General features: G+C 37.3%; 1 protein-coding gene across 4 annotated transcripts in view; it reads left to right on the top strand.

The window, feature by feature from the left end:
• Positions 1-18708, top strand: part of LOC133519171 (voltage-dependent calcium channel subunit alpha-2/delta-3) — a 112090-nt gene that overhangs the window by 38066 nt on the left and 55316 nt on the right. For all 4 annotated transcript variants that reach the window (XM_061853132.1, XM_061853134.1, XM_061853133.1 and 1 more), the window contains exon 3: positions 14436-14546. In XM_061853132.1, the coding sequence (XP_061709116.1) occupies positions 14436-14546 (111 nt within the window). The remainder of the gene's footprint in view (positions 1-14435; positions 14547-18708) is intronic.

Below are 18708 nucleotides of genomic sequence, written 5' to 3'. Positions count from 1 at the left end.
TATATGTGTATGTTGTAGCTTGTTGCAAACATAATTTAAGAGTACTAACTTACTCTCATTGCCTTGGCCTAGTTGCGCACAAAGACGCGTCCTAGGCACTCCGGCCTTCATGCTAGCACAGAAGAGAACAGAACAGAATTAGGTTAAACTCGGTGCGTCCAGCGCTGGCGGCGCATCCGGCCGCACAAAACACCGCAGCCTCTCCCGTCTAACTTCTCAAAAGAACCTTCGTTAATGTATTTTAATTGAAAAGTATTTGAGTGCGCATATACGTATCAGGATCAGCGACTGTGTACATAATGTAGTTATGACAGTTACCGTTCATATTTTCAAGTTAATTGATTCAATTGGCTAATTGACAATGTTTTATTACTGGTATCAATCGATCAGGCTTGTTTTGAGGATATTTGATTCTATGTGGTACCCATTGCGTTAAAGCAATACAAAAGTCACTAATGATAGTCAAAGTCTGACATTCGCACTTTACTGACGAAACTTAAAATAAGGTAGTTGCGATTTTATAGGTGAAATATTGCGTTTATGTATATAGTTGCTATACCATTTTTAGGGTTCCGTAGCCAAATGGCAAAAAACAGAACCCTTATAGATTCGTCATGTCCGTCTGTCTGTCCGATTCTGTCACAGCCACTTTTTTCCGAAACTATAAAAGCTATACTGTTCAAACTTGGTAAGTAGATGTATTCTATGAACCGCATTATGATGTTTACACAAAAATAGAAAAAAAACAATAAATTTTGGGGGTTCCCCATACTTAGAACTGAAACTCAAAAAATCTTTTTTCATCAAACCCATACGTGTGGGGTATCTATGGATAGGTCTTTAAAAATGATATTGAGGTTTCTAATATCATTTTTTAGGGTTCCGTAGCCAAATGGCAAAAAACGGAACCCTTATAGATTCGTCATGTCCGTCTGTCTGTCCGATTCTGTCACAGCCACTTTTTTCCGAAACTATAAAAGCTATACTGTTCAAACTTGGTAAGTAGATGTATTCTATGAACCGCATTATGATTTTTACACAAAAATAGAAAAAAAACAAAAAAATTTGGGGGTTCCCCATACTTAGAACTGAAACTCAAAAAATCTTTTTTCATCAAACCCATACGTGTGGGGTATCTATGGATAGGTCTTTAAAAATGATATTGAGGTTTCTAATATCATTTTTTTCTAAACTGAATAGTTTGCGCGAGAGACACTTCCAAAGTGGTAAAAAGTGTGTCCCCCCCCCCCCCGTAACTTCTAAAATAACAGAATGAAAAATCTAAAAAAAATATATGATATACATTGCCATGCAAACTTCCACCGAAAATTGGTTCGAAAGAGATCTAGTTAGTAGTTTTTTTTTAATACGTCATAAAAATTTAAAAAAAAAATTTTTTTCATCAAACCCATACGTGTGGGGTATCTAGGGATAGGTCTTCAAAAATGATATTTAGGTTTCTAATATCATTTTTTTCTAAACTGAATAGTTTGCGCGAGAGACACTTCCAAAGTGAAAAAATGTGTGTCCCCCCCCCCTGTAACTTCTAAAATAACAGAATGAAAAATCTAAAAAAAATATATGATATACATTACCATGCAAACTTCCAACGAAAATTGGTTTGAATCAGATCTAGTAAGTAGTTTTTTTTAATACGTCATAAATGGTACGGAACCCTTCATGGGCGAGTCCGACTCGCACTTGGCCGCTTTTTCTAAACTGAATAGTTTGCGCGAGAGACACTTCCAAAGTGGTAAAAAGTGTGTCCCCCCCCCCCCCCCCCGTAACTTCTAAAATAACAGAATGAATAATCTAAAAAAAATATATGATATACAATATACATTGCCATGCAAACTTCCACCGAAAATTGGTTCGAACGAGATCTAGTAAGCAGTTTTTTTTAATACGTCATAAAAATTAAAAAAAAAAATTTTTTTCATCAAACCCATACGTGTGGGGTATCTAAGGATAGGTCTTCAAAAATGATATTTAGGTTTCTAATATAATTTTTTTCTAAACTGAATAGTTTGCGCGAGAGACACTTCCAAAGTGAAAAAAAGTGTGTCCCCCCCCTGTAACTTCTAAAATAACGGAATGAAAAATCTAAAAAAAATATATGATATACATTACCATGCAAACTTCCAACGAAAATTAGTTGGAACCAGATCTAGTAAGTAGTTTTTTTAATACGTCATAAATGGTACGGAACCCTTCATGGGCGAGTCCGACTCGCACTTGGCCGCTTTTTATTATATTTTTTCCTCTAGATGTTTTTTAAAAACATTAATTTTGAAACTTTGAGATCTTGTATTTTTTAAGTTTCCAATTTATTGTGATAAATTGCTATTTTTTTATTTAACTAGATTTAGTCATAAAATTCTACATATGTCAACAACCCTATTGTGATAAAAAATGTGGTAGTATTTATTTAATTCACATGCATTTGAGTGTGTTGGGTTGACGTTAACTGCACACCTTCATGTATGAGATAAATAAAATTGAGTTAAGTTACGAAACAATAATATATTAGGTACATATATTTGGGTATTTGTAACACAAGGAAATCAATAAAATATAGACGAATTAACTCTCAATATACTTACTATAAGTATTTTTCAAACAGCGGTACGGCGATATCATCTCAGTACGATTTTCCGTAAAATGTACGTGAAACATTCGAAGATAAAAGTTAGTGAGAATAGAGTAATTTTTTGGGACTGTCCTTCCAACTCGCTGAAAAATTGTCCGGTTTTACGCGGGTGTACCTTACAGCCAATCGAATATTACGAGACTTAAGTTTACTCTTTTTGTAACTCATTATTTTGGCGTTAAAACTCTAGATCCATGGGGTACAGCGCGCACGAATTTTTTTTTTTAGAAATCGCGAAACGTCTGGTTGACGTAACTGGTGACACAACGTATCAGAATTGCGATACAAAGAGGAAATGCCGCTAGCATCCTTGGTACAATGCCTCAAGGGCCTCCTATTTTCCTGTTTTAGATATAAGCTAGTTATAGTATTCCTCTGTATATATCCATTATGTATATTGTTATTGTAAATAAAGAATGATTACTTTAGTAATTCTTAAAAACGAATTCAAGTCACTCCTTGGCTGCGTCTTTATTTCCGATAAAAACGCTATACGTTAAATTATTATAAAAAGCAAACATAAAATGAAACGCAATAAGATTAGAGATTGTAAAACCGTCCAGAACGCGCACAATCTCTGTGTAGAATCCAACAATATGAAATTCCAAGGAGCCGCCCGCGAGCGAGCGCCTTCGGATACTTTAATTTCATTAGTAACACATTTTTAATTAATGCCTTGGGTATTAAAAGTTGGGGGTTTTAGCGGCGCTGGAGTGAATTTCTTAATTGTCGAGGATGACACTTTGCGTGGTACTTTTACTTTAGAGAGACCTGCTAGACTTCCCATAGTGATAAATGAGGGTTATATAATTTCTAACTCTCCAATCTTTTGGGATCTAGTGAGGTTGGATGTACACAGACAAATTATTCTTATCATACATTATACCATAAAATATACCTATCTATATATAAAATATGTTCTGTAATACTTGTTTGCTTCTACGGTTCTCACTGCACCCACCTTGAGATTTCTCTGTTTGGCCCTATGGTTACCTTTTTATGCGGCGTGGCCAATGATAGTGAACGTCAGGATACAATACAATGTTTTCTGGTCGGATCATTTCCCTCTTGAAATAGTCTGTGATTTTAGTATATTAAGAGTTAAGACAACGAATGAAATAAAGGAACCAAATAAAGTTGTATGGGGGGAAAGAAAGCCGTGTCAAGTTGCTTTGTATCAGGAACACTGTAATAGGGTACTAAGATGCATTGATTTTCCCCATGAGCTGACAGAATGCTGTGATCGGCTTTGTACTAACACAGAACATAGGCGAATTATTAATGACTTACATGCTAATCTAATAGATGCTTTAAAACATGCCGCATCTATGAGCTGTGAGAGTACAAAGGCGAAGTTCTGGAGAAAGAAACAAGTGGTCGGGTGGAACAAGCATGTGAAACCACTTCATGCGGAGGCTCGACTTAGTTTTCAGACTTGGGTTCTGCATGGAAAACCTAGGTCGGGGCGCTTTTTTGACGACATGGTAGAAACAAGAAGAAAGTTTAAACAAAAATTAAAATGGTGTCAGAACAACGCGGACCAGATTAAAGCGGACATTCTTGCTAGACATCATACAGACAAGAATTTTAGCAGTTTCTGGAAGCAGACGAGTAAAATGGGTCCTAGGTCGAGCCTTCCTGTGAACGTAATGGGTGAAAGTAATCCGGAAAGAATAGCGGAGCTGTTCAAAGCCCATTTCAAAGTCGAGTCGCCGCTGGGCTCATCAAGGGATCCGCCCATGTCAGTGCAGTTTGGCTCTAGAACGCCTATAAGGTTTACAGCCAGTGAGGTGAAAGCAGCGGTGAAGGGCATGACCCGCGGAAAGTCACCTGGGCATGATTCTATTAGCATAGAACATCTCCAGTATGCCGGGGATCATTTGCCTAGGGTACTGGCCATGCTCTTCACTCTATGCATTAGTCATAGTTACTTACCTGACGAGATGATTAAAACGGTCGTAGTACCTGTACCTAAAAACCGTACAGGCGATGCGTCGGATATAAGTAACTATAGACCCATCTCATTGGCTACCATAGTAAGTAAGGTGTTGGACAGTATGCTTGATAAGACACTGGAGAAGATTGTGCCGCTCCACGATGCCCAGTTCGGGTTTAGGTCAGGTTTATCAACTGAGGCTGCGGTTCTGTGCCTCAAGCATACTGTCCGATATTACACAGATCGTAGAACACCGGTCTATGCATGCTTCTTGGACTTATCCAAGGCATTCGACCTGGTGTCCTACGATCTCCTATGGAAGAAGCTAAACCAAGCGGCGGTACCTGGAGAGCTGGTTGAGCTATTTAAATATTGGTACAGTAACCAGATTAACAGGATAAGATGGGCGGGTTCGCTGTCTGACTCTTACAAATTGCAGTGCGGTGTGAGACAGGGAGGCCTAACTTCGCCAAGGCTGTTCTGCCTATATATGGATCACCTGATTCAGGAGCTCAGCGGCACTCGAGCGGGCTGTTCAGTCGGAGGACAGTGCTTCAATAACATCAGCTACGCTGATGATATGGTGCTGCTTAGCCCTTCGGTTTGCGCACTTAATAATTTACTGGCCATATGTGAAAGATACGCGGAGGTACATGGCCTCAGGTACAATTCTAGTAAGACTGAGTTACTAATTTTCAAAGCCGGCACTAAAACATATAGCATAGTTCCACCAGTCATGTTAGGAGGCGTTCAGTTGAAATTAGTAACACAGTTTAAGTACCTGGGGCATTGGGTCACTGCGTCTCAAAATGATGACATGGACGTTGAGAGGGAGCGCAGGGCTCTATCAGTGAGAGGCAACATGTTGATCCGCAGGTTTGCAAAATGCACAACAAGTGTTAAAATAACCTTGTTCAGATCTTATTGCCAAACTTTTTACACTTGCAGCCTGTGGATCAACTGCACGAAAAAAGCCTATAGTGCGCTGCGCGTCCTCTACAATAACGCGTTCAGGATGCTGATGGGGTTGCCACGGTACTGCAGTGCGTCGGGGATGTTCGCGGAGGCATACACGGACGATTTTCATGCCATTATGCGCAAACGCGTCGCGTCCCTGATGCGTCGTGTTCGTGGTAGCCCCAACAGGCTCTTGAGCGCGGTCGCAGGGGCCCATGACAGCCCGATATTTGGCCACTGGGCGAAATCTCACGCGCCACATGCCAACTACGACAAATAATAAGTAGTTTAATATAATGTGATTGATAATTTTAATTTAATTTATTTGATAATTTTAATGTAATTTAATTGATAATTTTGATTTAATAATGTTAATTTAATGTAAATATTTTGATTGTTTGTTGTTTTGTGTGTTATGGATATTTTCCGAAATAAATGCTTTTTATTTTTTTATTTTATTTATGTGCAAAACAGTTTAAAATATAACAAAAATAAATAAATATATTCTTTCAAGAGACTCATTATAACATGCTCCGTAATGCTTTTATCTTCCTCCTTTTCCATATATATATATTGAGATGTAGGCCTCCTTCAATTTTTGCCATTCTGGTCTGTTTTGCACTCTATGTACCCATTTCGATCCAGATCTCTTTATATCGTCATACCAACGCATTTTTGGCTTCCCCTGGGCGCGACTCTCCTCAAGGTCTCCACTCTACCATGTGTGTATATGTATGTTTAAATATTTTATTTTATTTTTATTTGTATGATATAATGTTTTGTTTTTGTTTATTCTGTGCTATACTTCTTTCATTGCATCTGGAACACCTACTGACATGACATAAATTTGTTTAATTCCGCTACCTAAAGGTTATCTGGAAGAGATCGCTTTTTAGCGATAAGACAGCCTGGATTTTACCTCTTCTAAATGTGCTGTATTGTTTGTATTGTTTCTGTATTGAGGTGTGCAATAAAGAGCATTTTTATTGTATTATATAAATAATAAATAATGTAGTTAGAAGTCGTTTTATCTTGTAAATTTAAAAATTTGACAAAGAATAACGCATATACATTGTTTTATTCTTCATAAACCACAAAATTAACAAACCATCAATAAAAACGCAATCACAAATAATTAAAGATAAGAATGTTACAGGTTAATTTAGGTCAGTGGGGCTTCAATTTATAACGACCAAAATAATAATAGAAAATATCGAACCATAATAGCTGGTTCAGGTAATAGTTATAATTATAAATATAGTGCAAAGGGAAAGTTTCGATGAACTCACCGCAACCTGGCGGGATCAAAGGTCGCGCGGTCCAATCCCTCCGAGCCCCACTTCAAACAGTCCGCAAGTATGGTTTATCGATCGAGGAATCAAAACGAGTCATCTGTAATGCGTCGCGGCAGGTGCAAATGCAAACTGTTGCCGCCGACTTGACTGTTACCGGCGAATCGACTTTCAAAAGGCGCTAAAAGCTTGAGCAAATCGATTTTTGCGGATTTATCCAGTGCTGTTTGACGCTGCCGTGTTGTATAACGTTTAAACTCTTCTAATTTTACGGTTTACACTCACGGGTTTTAGTCACTCGCGCGACATAATGTTACCCGTAAACCGTAAAATTAGTTTAATGATGTGTCACGACAGTGTAAATTCGATTACGTTTTCATTGTCATGCAATTACACTCCTCGATTATGTAATTAATAAAAATAATAATTTGAAACAGCACTGTGGCCTAGCAGTCTATGTCAAAAAATTATCATCACATCATTAGTTAGTAATTTGTTTGAAGCATAATATAGATAGAATTATATACACTGTTATTTATTTTTCTCTCGCCATCCTCTCGCCAAAGAACCTACCAAAAATCGCCACGGAATCGTTTATCTGAATATTTGTATGCAAATGCAAAACACTGGTATATGCGTGGTGTGTATAATACAAGCAGTATTCAACCGGAAGTTTTGTACAAATATCCTTTGACATCGCATTTCCGAGGCGGTCCGGGCGGGTGTCCGAGCTACCCTTTTCCGTGCATATTTTTTGCGAGTAAATGGAGTTCCCTTGTGCGGAGAGCGGGCACAAATGCGGCTCGAGTGGCAAATCCTGTCCGGCGCCGACAAGAAACAGCGCGTGTACGCAAACGCAGTCCTTGTTTATTCCAACTCCTATTTTAACTACCTACCTAACTGTAGCTACTTACTTCGTAATGTTTTGGTCTTCTTTTTTTGTGATTTCTTACATATACCGGCGAAGTAATTAAATAAGGACATATTTGTGAACAGGTTTAATCTTGTGAGGGTGGTGTTGACGTACAAAGCGGATTAAATTAACTGCCTTAATTGAATTTAGGTTCGTTGTTAGCCGATGTGTCCCCGCGGCCGCGGCCGGCGCCCGGGGCGCGTGTTATGCAACGACCAGCCGCTGGCGCCCCCGCCTCGCTTCACTGCGATTACTTCACTTAAATATATAATACAAATATATTTTCTAAACCTCCCATAGGTATTAAGGTTTTCTTATACGTTTAATATTAAGTATCTTTGCTTTCTGAGATTTATTAATCAAAGTTTGCTTCGGGAATGTCTGAATCTAGAAAAAAAGGTTATATTTCTTGGATATGTACTAAGTTATTAAGATCCCTCGAACGGTCTAACTCACTCTGATCTTAGCTAATAAATTGTTTTTAACTTTCAGTCACACTATATATTCGAACATTTTATGTATTTATCTACAAAACTGATTAGGTAAGAAAATACGCATATACTCCTTTTAATAACATAAATTTTGACTTTAACTTCGGTAAAATGCCTATGATTTTTAAACGAACAGATATTCGAACAGACACATGAAATGGTATAATAGCAAAATGACATTTTTCTATTATACCATTTTGGCCATGAAACCAAAAAACTGAGGGGTAGCATGACCAATCTCTCAACCGTTATATATCTACATAATTCAGATCGAAGAGCTCTAACCTCTAATTTCTCGTATAACATAAGTGCCAAAATCCTGACAAATATAATTACTATTTAGGATCGGTTCCAAGCTAAAGATACACAACAAAGTCATGTAAAAAACTAGACTTTCTTCCAGAATTTAACTTACATCACAGCTTTATCAATAAGGGTCAAGCCAGTATAGGGTGGCCTATCGATTAACCCGGGCGTAGGGCGGGTCTGAAGTGTCGTTCAGAACAATGTACCTAATATCGGAGTGGGCTCAGGGCTCGGCGTCGCTTTGCCTTGGCATGGCTATTTTTCACCCGCGGTCGAAGGTGCCCTTAAAGCGAACTTTATTGAGTGAACGGCAGCTGTTTTGCCGTGAAATGTTTCCGGGCCCTACTATAATTTTATTTTCATATTCTCCGGTAATTCATTTTTGGCCCGAAGTTTACTGATTATTGCATATTGGTCGTAAACGCCTCTTACCTTACAATATTTTTCGAAACAAGAAAAGATAGTCTTACCTACACTTGCGTATCATGCTACGGTATACTATTTCACATTTCCGAACACATCTCTAGTTAGACTTTTGCTTAACAATACGTAACCGTTAGACGCATTTGAACACACCCACATGATTACGGGTTAGTTAAGCTGACGTACACGCATACAATCTCCAAATAATAAATAACCGGCCAAGAGCATGTCGGGCCACGCTCAGTGTAGGGTTCCGTAGTTACTCTTCCGTCACAATAAGCTAAACTGGAGCTTAAAGTATAGTAAATTGTTAACCAAGGGATGAAACGGTACCTTTCACTCGAGTTAAACAAATAGGCAAATTTGCATAATCAGTACCTAATTAAAATAAGTCTTTTTACTATGAAGGGAAAACTTTTTGCGATAACTCAAAAACAGCTAAACTGATCATGTCCGCTATAGTTTTCATTTAATGTCTTTCTTAAGCTCTACTTCCACGATTTTTTTCATATTTTTTGGACCTATGGTTCAAAAGTTAGAGGGGGGGACACATTTTTTTTCTTTCGGAGCGATTATCTCCGATTATATTCACTTTATCAAAAAATGTTTCTTGAAAACCCCAATTAGTTTTGAAAGACCTTTCCAACGATACCCCACACTCTAGGGTTGAAGCGAAACAAAAATTTCACCCCCCCCCCCCTTTACGTGTAGAGGAGGTACCCTAAAAAAAAAAATTTTTAGATTTTATTGTACGACTTTGTCGGCTTTATTGATTTATATATCCATGCCAAATTTCAGCTTTCTAGCACTAACGACCACGGAGCAAAGCCTCGGACAGACAGACAGACGGACATGGCGAAACTATAAGGGTTCCGTTTTATGCCATTTGGCTACGGAACCCTAAAAAGGATGAAATATTGTATTATCGTTGGTAAGTATATCTCGTTAGATTTGATATCACAACAAAAGCAGCGCGGGGCACAATCCAGAATTCAATAACAACGAAGCACGAAGCGGGCGCCTCTGGCGAATAACAATAATTTGGCAGGCAGCATCCGCCAAATTCTGGACGTGTTTGTTCCATTTTTAAATTTGACAGGTCTCGGCCGCATCGCGGCGCCATGTACGCGCAGATTATATAAATATTGATATAGAAGATACACAACGCTCTTAAAGCAATACAGAAATTACTTATCATTGATATCTTTGTAATAACAACAAAAACTTCGTATGCTAAACCCGAGAAAAATCAGAATGAAAAATGAATTTCTATCCATTTTCTAGTTCGGTTACAGGTCTTCTCAAGTTCCAATAAACATATATTTTCACTATAGCAAATATTAGATACTATTGATATCAAGCATAACTTACAATGACCGTGAGAAAAATGGGATAAAATCCTTAAAAGCGACAGCGTCGTGACAATTTGTAGATAATAAAAATATCTATCTAGTATTCATGATTACATACAGGCAGAAAAATATAACAATTATGTGTTAACCACAAAATTAACCCGATAAGCATAAAAGCCAGCGCTGATTTTCCGTAGGGTCTATTTGGTAAATTAAGATGGATTTTCGATTATAGATCGTGACATTCACGAAGACCCTTGCCTTAACTCGTATTGTCATGTGGTTAACGGACAGATTTGACAAATCTGCGCATCATCGTGGACGACACGATCTATAGTGGCGTGCGGCCCGTAGTCTGCGGCGGTCTGTCAACGCAAACTCCAGACGACACTCCTCGGTACGGACTGAAACATGTCTAGCGTTTTTCGACTTAAAATACGTGAGGGACCCGTCTTTTAGTATAGATATATTTAAATAATATTCTTGTGTCTCACTTTTGTTATTTAGTGGCGTAACTCTGCACTGTCATTTAATCTGCGACGCCGGGCCCAATAACTCAGCGCGTAATGTAGCGCGATGCGACACGATTGTTGTCATTTTCGCAAATTATGCGAACGCTACATGCCTGCCAATGTTTATCTGTGCTCGTGAAAGCGATAAATAACGCGTGCCTGCTCTACGCAGATATTACAGGGCCTAGTCTATTTGCTCTGAAATATTATTGTGACGCTCGTTGCGATAATGAACGTACAATAATATCACCAGAGACTTCATATGTGTTTATAGCTAAATCTGTAACGCCTTTCCCCGAGTCTTGCTTATTGGACTGAATAAATGTCACCAGAAATAATTTCCAACTAAGAGTAGACTCCGGTTTCCTGTAATCATTCAGTTTCAAACTTTCAAACTTTAAGATACATCTAATACTTGCTAAAGATACGATATGGATTAGATATGTAAGTGTTAAAAGTGACGTTTCTTCAAACAAAAACGCTTTTACACTTCACTTTTGGCAAGGACATATCCAATTCATATCGTATCTTTAGGACATTTTTGACGTATCATAAAGTTCGAATCAGGCCGCTTTTTTCTTGTGTATTTGTCATATTAAGTCACCGAATATAGTATGTAAGGTTAACTTTGAACACATAAATCAATATCATAAAGTTAGATTTTGAACTGTGCCCTAAGGTACAATATTATAAGGTTCAACATTAGCTGTAAACAATGTGTTTTATGTTAGTTCGATGATATATAGATGGTATTTAGGTTCTTTAATGAAAGTAGAGTCAGAGTCACACTTCCCCAGCAAAATAAGGTAAGTGTGACTACATTGTTAGTGCACGCTAGACAACAATTTTTAATATTAAAACAGAACAACCATGATACGTAACGATGATAATTAATGAATTTCGATCTACACTATATACTTAGTTAGTTATCATCATTTTATGATAAAATATAATCCGGGGTAACTGTGGCATACGTGTTCGAATCTGGGGTGGAAAACATTTTTTTAGTGAAAAATGCACTTTAAAGAAAAATCAATCTACAGCTTTGAAAAAAATATGTGAACAAAACAAATATTACCTTCTATATCTTATACCTTTAAACGAGCAATTCTTGTATATATATATATATATTTCTACGATCTCGGAAACAGCTCTAACGATTTCGCTGAAATTTGGTATATGGGGGTTTTTGGGGGTATACAATCGATCTAGATTAGTCTTATGTTTGGGAAAACGCGTGTTTTCGAGTTTTCATGCGTTTTTCTTTCGACGCAGAATATGGTCGCTAATTTCATGTTGCCGGCCACTGCCGTCTGGTCCAGCGAGTGTTATGGGTTCGAATCTCACCCGGTGACTAACTTTTTGTTTTTTTTTTATATGTTCAAGTTTATATATATATTTTTTTTTTTTATTGTTTTAGACAAGTTTAATTTAGTTATACACCACCATATTACAATAAATAGTTATAACCGAGCAAAGCTCGGTCGCCCAGGTACTTTAATATAATAGATAGATACCTACGCGTTGTCCCGGCATTTTGCCACGCTTCATGGGAGCCTGTGGTCCGCTTGACAACTAATTCCCAGAAACTATTTTTTTACGAAAGCGACTGCCATCTGACCTTCCAACCCAGAGGGTAAATTAGGCCTTATTGGGATTAGCCCGGTTTCCTCGTGATGTTTTCCATCACCGACTGGTAAATATCAAATGATATTTCGTACATAAGTTCCGAAAAACTCATTGGTACGAGCTGGGTTTGAACCTGCGACCCCCGGATTGAAATTCGCACGCTCTTACCGCTAGGACACCACCGCTTTTTTAAAACATAATACATATCGGTGAGATGAAAAATAAGGTATTAGGGACGTAAATTAATAAGTCCACGCAGACGAAGTCGCGGGCAAAAGCTAGTCATTGATATTACAAGAAATAATTGCTTACGATCTCTGATACGGGGCAAGTGTAACATACAGTCACACTTGCCTCAAATGAGTTAAACACACTTTCCCACTCATTTTTAGGCTACGTTTTTAAATGCACTTTAATCTCTTGTTTTCCCTTATTTAAAAGAAATTTTAAAAGTTACTTGAAGCTTAAATAATAATATTTATTACTACCTATTGACAATAAACGGATTTGACGATTTTGCTTCGAATTTCATAGAACGAAATGCCTCGTGTGAGCTGCAACTCGTATTAAAAAAATTGTGAGATTTTAAAATGACTATATTCTCTAAATTGCTTGACAACGTTACCTTTAGTAATAAATTTCAATTTATCGTTGATTTACTCATGACAACAGTACCCCTAGTGTAACTTTGATCGACATCATAACGTGACGAACGCGTTTGCGTTAAGTCTCATTTTGTATAGGATTTTGAGGTTCCAAAACGTCCCGCTTGGCGCGCTCTTCCTAAATCCAATACAAAATGAGACTAAACGCAAACGCGTACGTCAAGTTTCAAAATCGAATTTAGTTACACTAGGGGTACTGATCATAGCAGTATCAATCAATATTTCAATTAGTTTAAGTATTATGAAGGTCAGTTACACTTGTCCCGTAGCTACACTTATCCATACTGACCTTAGTACATAGTAAACATAGTTAAAATCTAGTTCAAAAACATCTTTACAATATTATAACACGACTAACTGTCAGTGTCTAAGATATGTGTAATAGTACATTACGATACAAGTGCGAAAAATAGTAAATTCGAAATGAGTGGCGATAAATTAAAATACTACCGAAGGAAGTGTTTTAAATCGACACAAGTTGCGAATTACCTATTCGCACATGTATCGTACAACGTTTTACAGTACATATGGCCCGTTAAATGTTCGACACAGTAACGTAATATGCTAATTTTCGCACTAGTGTGGTAAAGTAGCACCATATGTACTGTAAATATATTTTTGGAACATAGCTTTGTAAATATGTGTATGAACTCGACCGTACCAATGTATAACTTCTAATAATACATAGTTTAGAGCTAGGTCGATCGGCGGTGTGTAAGATTGACCTCAAACATATATATATAGGCTGCTGTGTATACCATAATCCGTACACAGTATTAGCGCCTACTCTACACCCACAACTATTTAATTTCACTCATCACGTAATCTCGTAGTGCTACGGCGTAGGCCGTAGCGGGTATGTTGCGTTGTGTAACTAAGGCGCCCATTGATATGTTAGGACTTAGGACACCGTGAGGCGTACTCTGATTGTAATAACAGGTTATAAACTTGATCTAAATTTGTTATGGATGTGGTCTGTCTGTGTCGAAAGTGACATTGAAAATAAAATGAAAAAATGTATAATCGAATTTAAATAAATAAACCCAAATCAAATTCATAACCTGTATATAAATACAATGCGCCTTCTGAGATAGATATTCTGACAGGTTTTCTTGTTTACCGTTTCATATTTAAAATATTATATAGTTTGAATCGCCCTCCGAAATTATCACATGGATGTTTCAGCTCCAAAGCATTCTCGTTTCTTAAGAAAAACTTTATAGTACCTATGCCCTACGTCAAAGACAGGGTTTTCCTTGCCTGGTATTCGTACTGTACTTTTATACCAAATATATGTTTATCTGTGCAGAAATACCACGAGTATAACGTGGAGGTGGCGCGCAAGGACGGGCTGCTGCTGGTGCGGGAGCTGGCCGCCGAAGTCAAGAACCACATGGACTTCAAAATTAACGCCGTCATGGTAAGTCGCCTTGGATGAGTATTATTTAAACATTATGTAGTTAAATTAAATTTCAGCGTGATTACCAGCTAGCCAGTAGTCAGTGTCATATTTTTAGTTCATTACATTTTTTACACGATTTTACCATACCTCATGTTCGGATAACGAAAAATCGAACTAGTGAGGTATCATTTGTAGGAAAATGATATAGGTTTATTAAATCAATCAAGTAAGCTGGTTAGGTGTAATTCACGAAACAACAAAATGTAGTTCAATAAAATAAATTTTAAATTAAATGAAATAATGAAAAAGTTAATGTGAGAACACAATCAAATGTTGACTTATATTTTATATCTGAAGCAAGAACGATGCACACAAACAAGTCTTCGAGCGTATGTGCCCGACATTATGCTTAATTCTCCTTTTTAAATATTCAGATCATACGGTCTCGTGATTCTTATTTAACTTACACCTGGAGCATATTTTTTCAAGTCCCTCTTTACCAAATTGAATTAGTGCGGAAGCGCAGCGCCGGTTCGTTTAGAATTTACTAACGTTGCTAATCCCGTGTGGATCCCGCCCTTTGGGATATGCATTCCGGAATACCTCACCGCCTCGAATTAATTTGCGCGGCACAAATAGACGCTGGTAAAATTCATTCGCTAGTTCATAAATAATGGATAGTTTATTTTTGAAACTTAAGTATAAATGGAATTGCCGCTCGCTGCCCAGAATGTAATAACTGAATATGTAAATATTTTCTGGGATATTTTTATATAAAATTTGATTTGTAGGAATATGTAGAGCATTTAGACATTACGTAGTTTTATTACAGCCACACAGTTACCGCCCAACATTTTAGCGTAAGCACCATTAAAAATAGTAGTAGCTACTACATTTCCAGGCTCCCGTGGAATATAAAAGTATAAGAATCTATGTTAGAAATTAGAATACGGAGAAGGGGGACTTTCTATAGGGATACCCGCAGCTTATTAATTTGGTTTGTGTTTTATTCAGGTAATTTTCTAAACCACTCCACTACCAAACCATACAAACCAAACCATACAAACACTACCTATTTAGTACTAGAAAATAGAAAGTGTACAGTTACGAACTATTTTAAAAATACGTAGGTACATAAAATAAAAATATACATGCACCTAAACATTTAACTCAAAAATTAAGTAAAAACCGTAAACTAAACTAAAACTACAAAAAACGCTCAATGGGAGTGTGACGAGCTGACGAGTGGACGACCCAGTTGCGAAGTACGAAGTACTAAGATATTGCGGCGACATCGGGCAGCGCTATATTAACATATCGCAGCAGTTTGGTTTGTAACTGCAGTACGATGGGTTATTGTCCAAACTTTGAATTCAACTAGCTGTTGAGGTTGAAGGACTTGACGATTGCTTTCAACCAAGTTTAAAAGGTTCTATCCTGTGGTAAAAAAGTTTTATAGATATTAGAACAATCAAAATAATCTCATCTAATCTGATTTAAAGCAGAAAAGACACTCAAATTTTAATCCTATTCTAAAATGAAAACTCAGTTACCCAGTAACCCTTCAGGACTACGATTTGATTTCCCGGTTCTAACAAACCAAAAGTTCTTTTATTACCATTATGTTTCAAACTGCATAAAGATTCAAAAGTTTAGATTAAGATCTCATGCAATCACCAACATTGATTAACCGGATATCATGTTGCCAAAATGGCCAGCCTAGAGCCCAGATTAAAGTTGCGTGTTCAGTAACGAGCTTAGTATTAACCCTCCTGATGGTAATCTCACTGTGCTCGCTGTGAGAGCGTGTGCGCGCCTAACTTGCCGTTATCTAGAGATGGCTCTCCGACACACCCGCTGATATTGGAATTCTTTTAAATTTCCAACAACGTACCGCTGCCGATGCGTCTGTATCTCGTTCAACTTTCCAACCGACGCGGCGCTGACAATTTCGTGGGAACAACGCTGTTCCGGCCACCCGTTGCTTTCGAATCTTCTCAGGCGTCTTCAGATGTTGGTAAAGACAAAAAGGAAGGGTGATTGTAAATTTACAAGTATCTTTGAGTATTCGTAAATTATCTAAAAAAGAAAGGGTTAAGTAATAAGTTACGAGTACTAAGAGAAACCTAGAAATTTACGAAATATGGCAACACTTCAATGATCTGCTCTAATCTGTCATCAATATGCGATTCTATCATTCTAATAAGCATTAAAGCTTGATTTCATCGTGTGCTTACTTCCAGACATGCTTTACTTTCAACAAAGTTTGTTAAGCTTGTACTTACTTTTTGGTAAAACATGTAGTAATTTGGCGAAGTCGGCACAAAGTTTCACGATGGAGTGGTGTTTGGAGTGTGAAAGCCAAGTTGGCGCGTAAGCCATGGGGACGCGATGTAATTATTCGATCCGCGCCACCTCCCGAATGTCATTTGCGGTTTTTGTCCGAACTCAGGCGTTCTCCTTACCGTAAAAGTCCGTTTTTGTCGATTCGCACTCCGCCCTCTCTAATGAAGGCCTACAGGAATCAATTAACCAAGGGACTGGAATGTTTTGTGATTTGTACCCGGCACGCAATTCCATCAAAGCACCTCAATTCAATAGCTTGCAACCATTTCCTCGATTCGAGTAAATTCGATCGGTGATCAAAATCTTTCATTGGCTGTTCATTACGGCGCTTTGTTGCCGCAACGTCTGTCGGACCACAGGAAGATTGATGTTTAAGCTTTTAGATTTAACTGAAGTAACATATAAGTAAATACATTATCAAGATAATTGTTTACTGGTAAATTCATGTTTTTCACGTATTTAATAAATTTTTAAAATTTCATTTATATGATATAACATAACATATTAATATTATATAATATACGAGTTGTTATTGTAAACCCTAACAAAGCTGTCTTGTAACTACCTATTTTATTTATTTTATTTTATTCTTGAAATAAATATATTATTTTTCTACTCTCGTACTTTTATTTGCCATTTAAAGGGTCGTGGACACATCTTTAAAACCCTACCTTATAGTTGTCAAGACAAGTCTTTAGTCTATTTCCCAAAATCGCATTTTTGCATACACGCAGTATCTTTTTGGCACGTTTCGATACTTCGTGTAATGACTACTTAAAGAATATTGTATGAAATATGACATTGTTGCCAACCTAATTTTAAACGTCATCTCTCACAAATAAGTGAACCATAGACAAGTTTTTTTTAATTTCATTCATTCATTTTCCCGCCCGTACCCTCCTAACATGAAAAATATTTGTTAAATTCACAATTTTATTTCAAAGTTAGTAAGTGCTCGTCGTAGAAACAGTATTGTATGCAAGTTGTTTAACCGAGTAAAAAAGTACTCGTGGCGTCTTTATTAATAATTTTCGGCTTCGCCTCAAATCACTCGCCTTTTTTGACCTCTCTTAAACAACAGTTGCATAAAATACTATTATTTAATACCTATGAATATTACCTTTTCTGTTATGTACAGCCTTTTCTGTTTCTTACAATTTTATTAAATCCTCTACTTAAAATACAACAACAAACTGATATTCCTAGTATAGACGCATTTTTTAAAGCATCTCAAGATTCAGTGCATTCAGTCAGTAAGAGTACCTAGTAAGTTTTTGGAGTTTGTATCTGTATTTAATACAGTACCACATATGTTACGACTCAGTGTTGTATTTACATTACCTTTGGATGATCTTAGTACAGAGAAACTTAAACAAACCATATACCTACCGGGATCATTTAAGCCATGAAGACTTGGGAAGCAGTATATAATGTAAATTTTAAGCTTTCTCGTCGACATAGGTGCATGCATAGCGCTTTACCGACTCAAAGAGGGATATTCTGAGCGTCGCGGCCCGGGATTCTTGCTGAATGCACTCGTTCCTCTATGTCCGTATTTGCATTCTGACTCTGCACTCCCAATTTAACGCATTGTTGGGTGAGCACCTACTTTTAGGTTCTAGTAAAGTAGCACTGGCCAAGAAAAATGCTAGGTTACTAAACCGCGCAATAGTTATTCTCGTGAAAGCACGGTTCTATTCACTAAAGCACGTGAAGGTTAACACGTAATGAAATGCTGATTATTTGTTTAGTTAATTTCTATTTTATTTATTTGGTCCAATAATCTATTTTTGGTAAATAATTAAGTCAAGTTGGTAACGTGAAAATGTACCTA

The sequence above is a fragment of the Cydia pomonella genome, chromosome 6 (assembly GCF_033807575.1).
Source record: "Cydia pomonella isolate Wapato2018A chromosome 6, ilCydPomo1, whole genome shotgun sequence".
Taxonomy (NCBI): domain Eukaryota; kingdom Metazoa; phylum Arthropoda; class Insecta; order Lepidoptera; family Tortricidae; genus Cydia; species Cydia pomonella.
The sequence above is the reverse complement of the archived record's forward strand: the minus strand, read 5'-3'. Positions and strand labels throughout refer to the sequence as shown.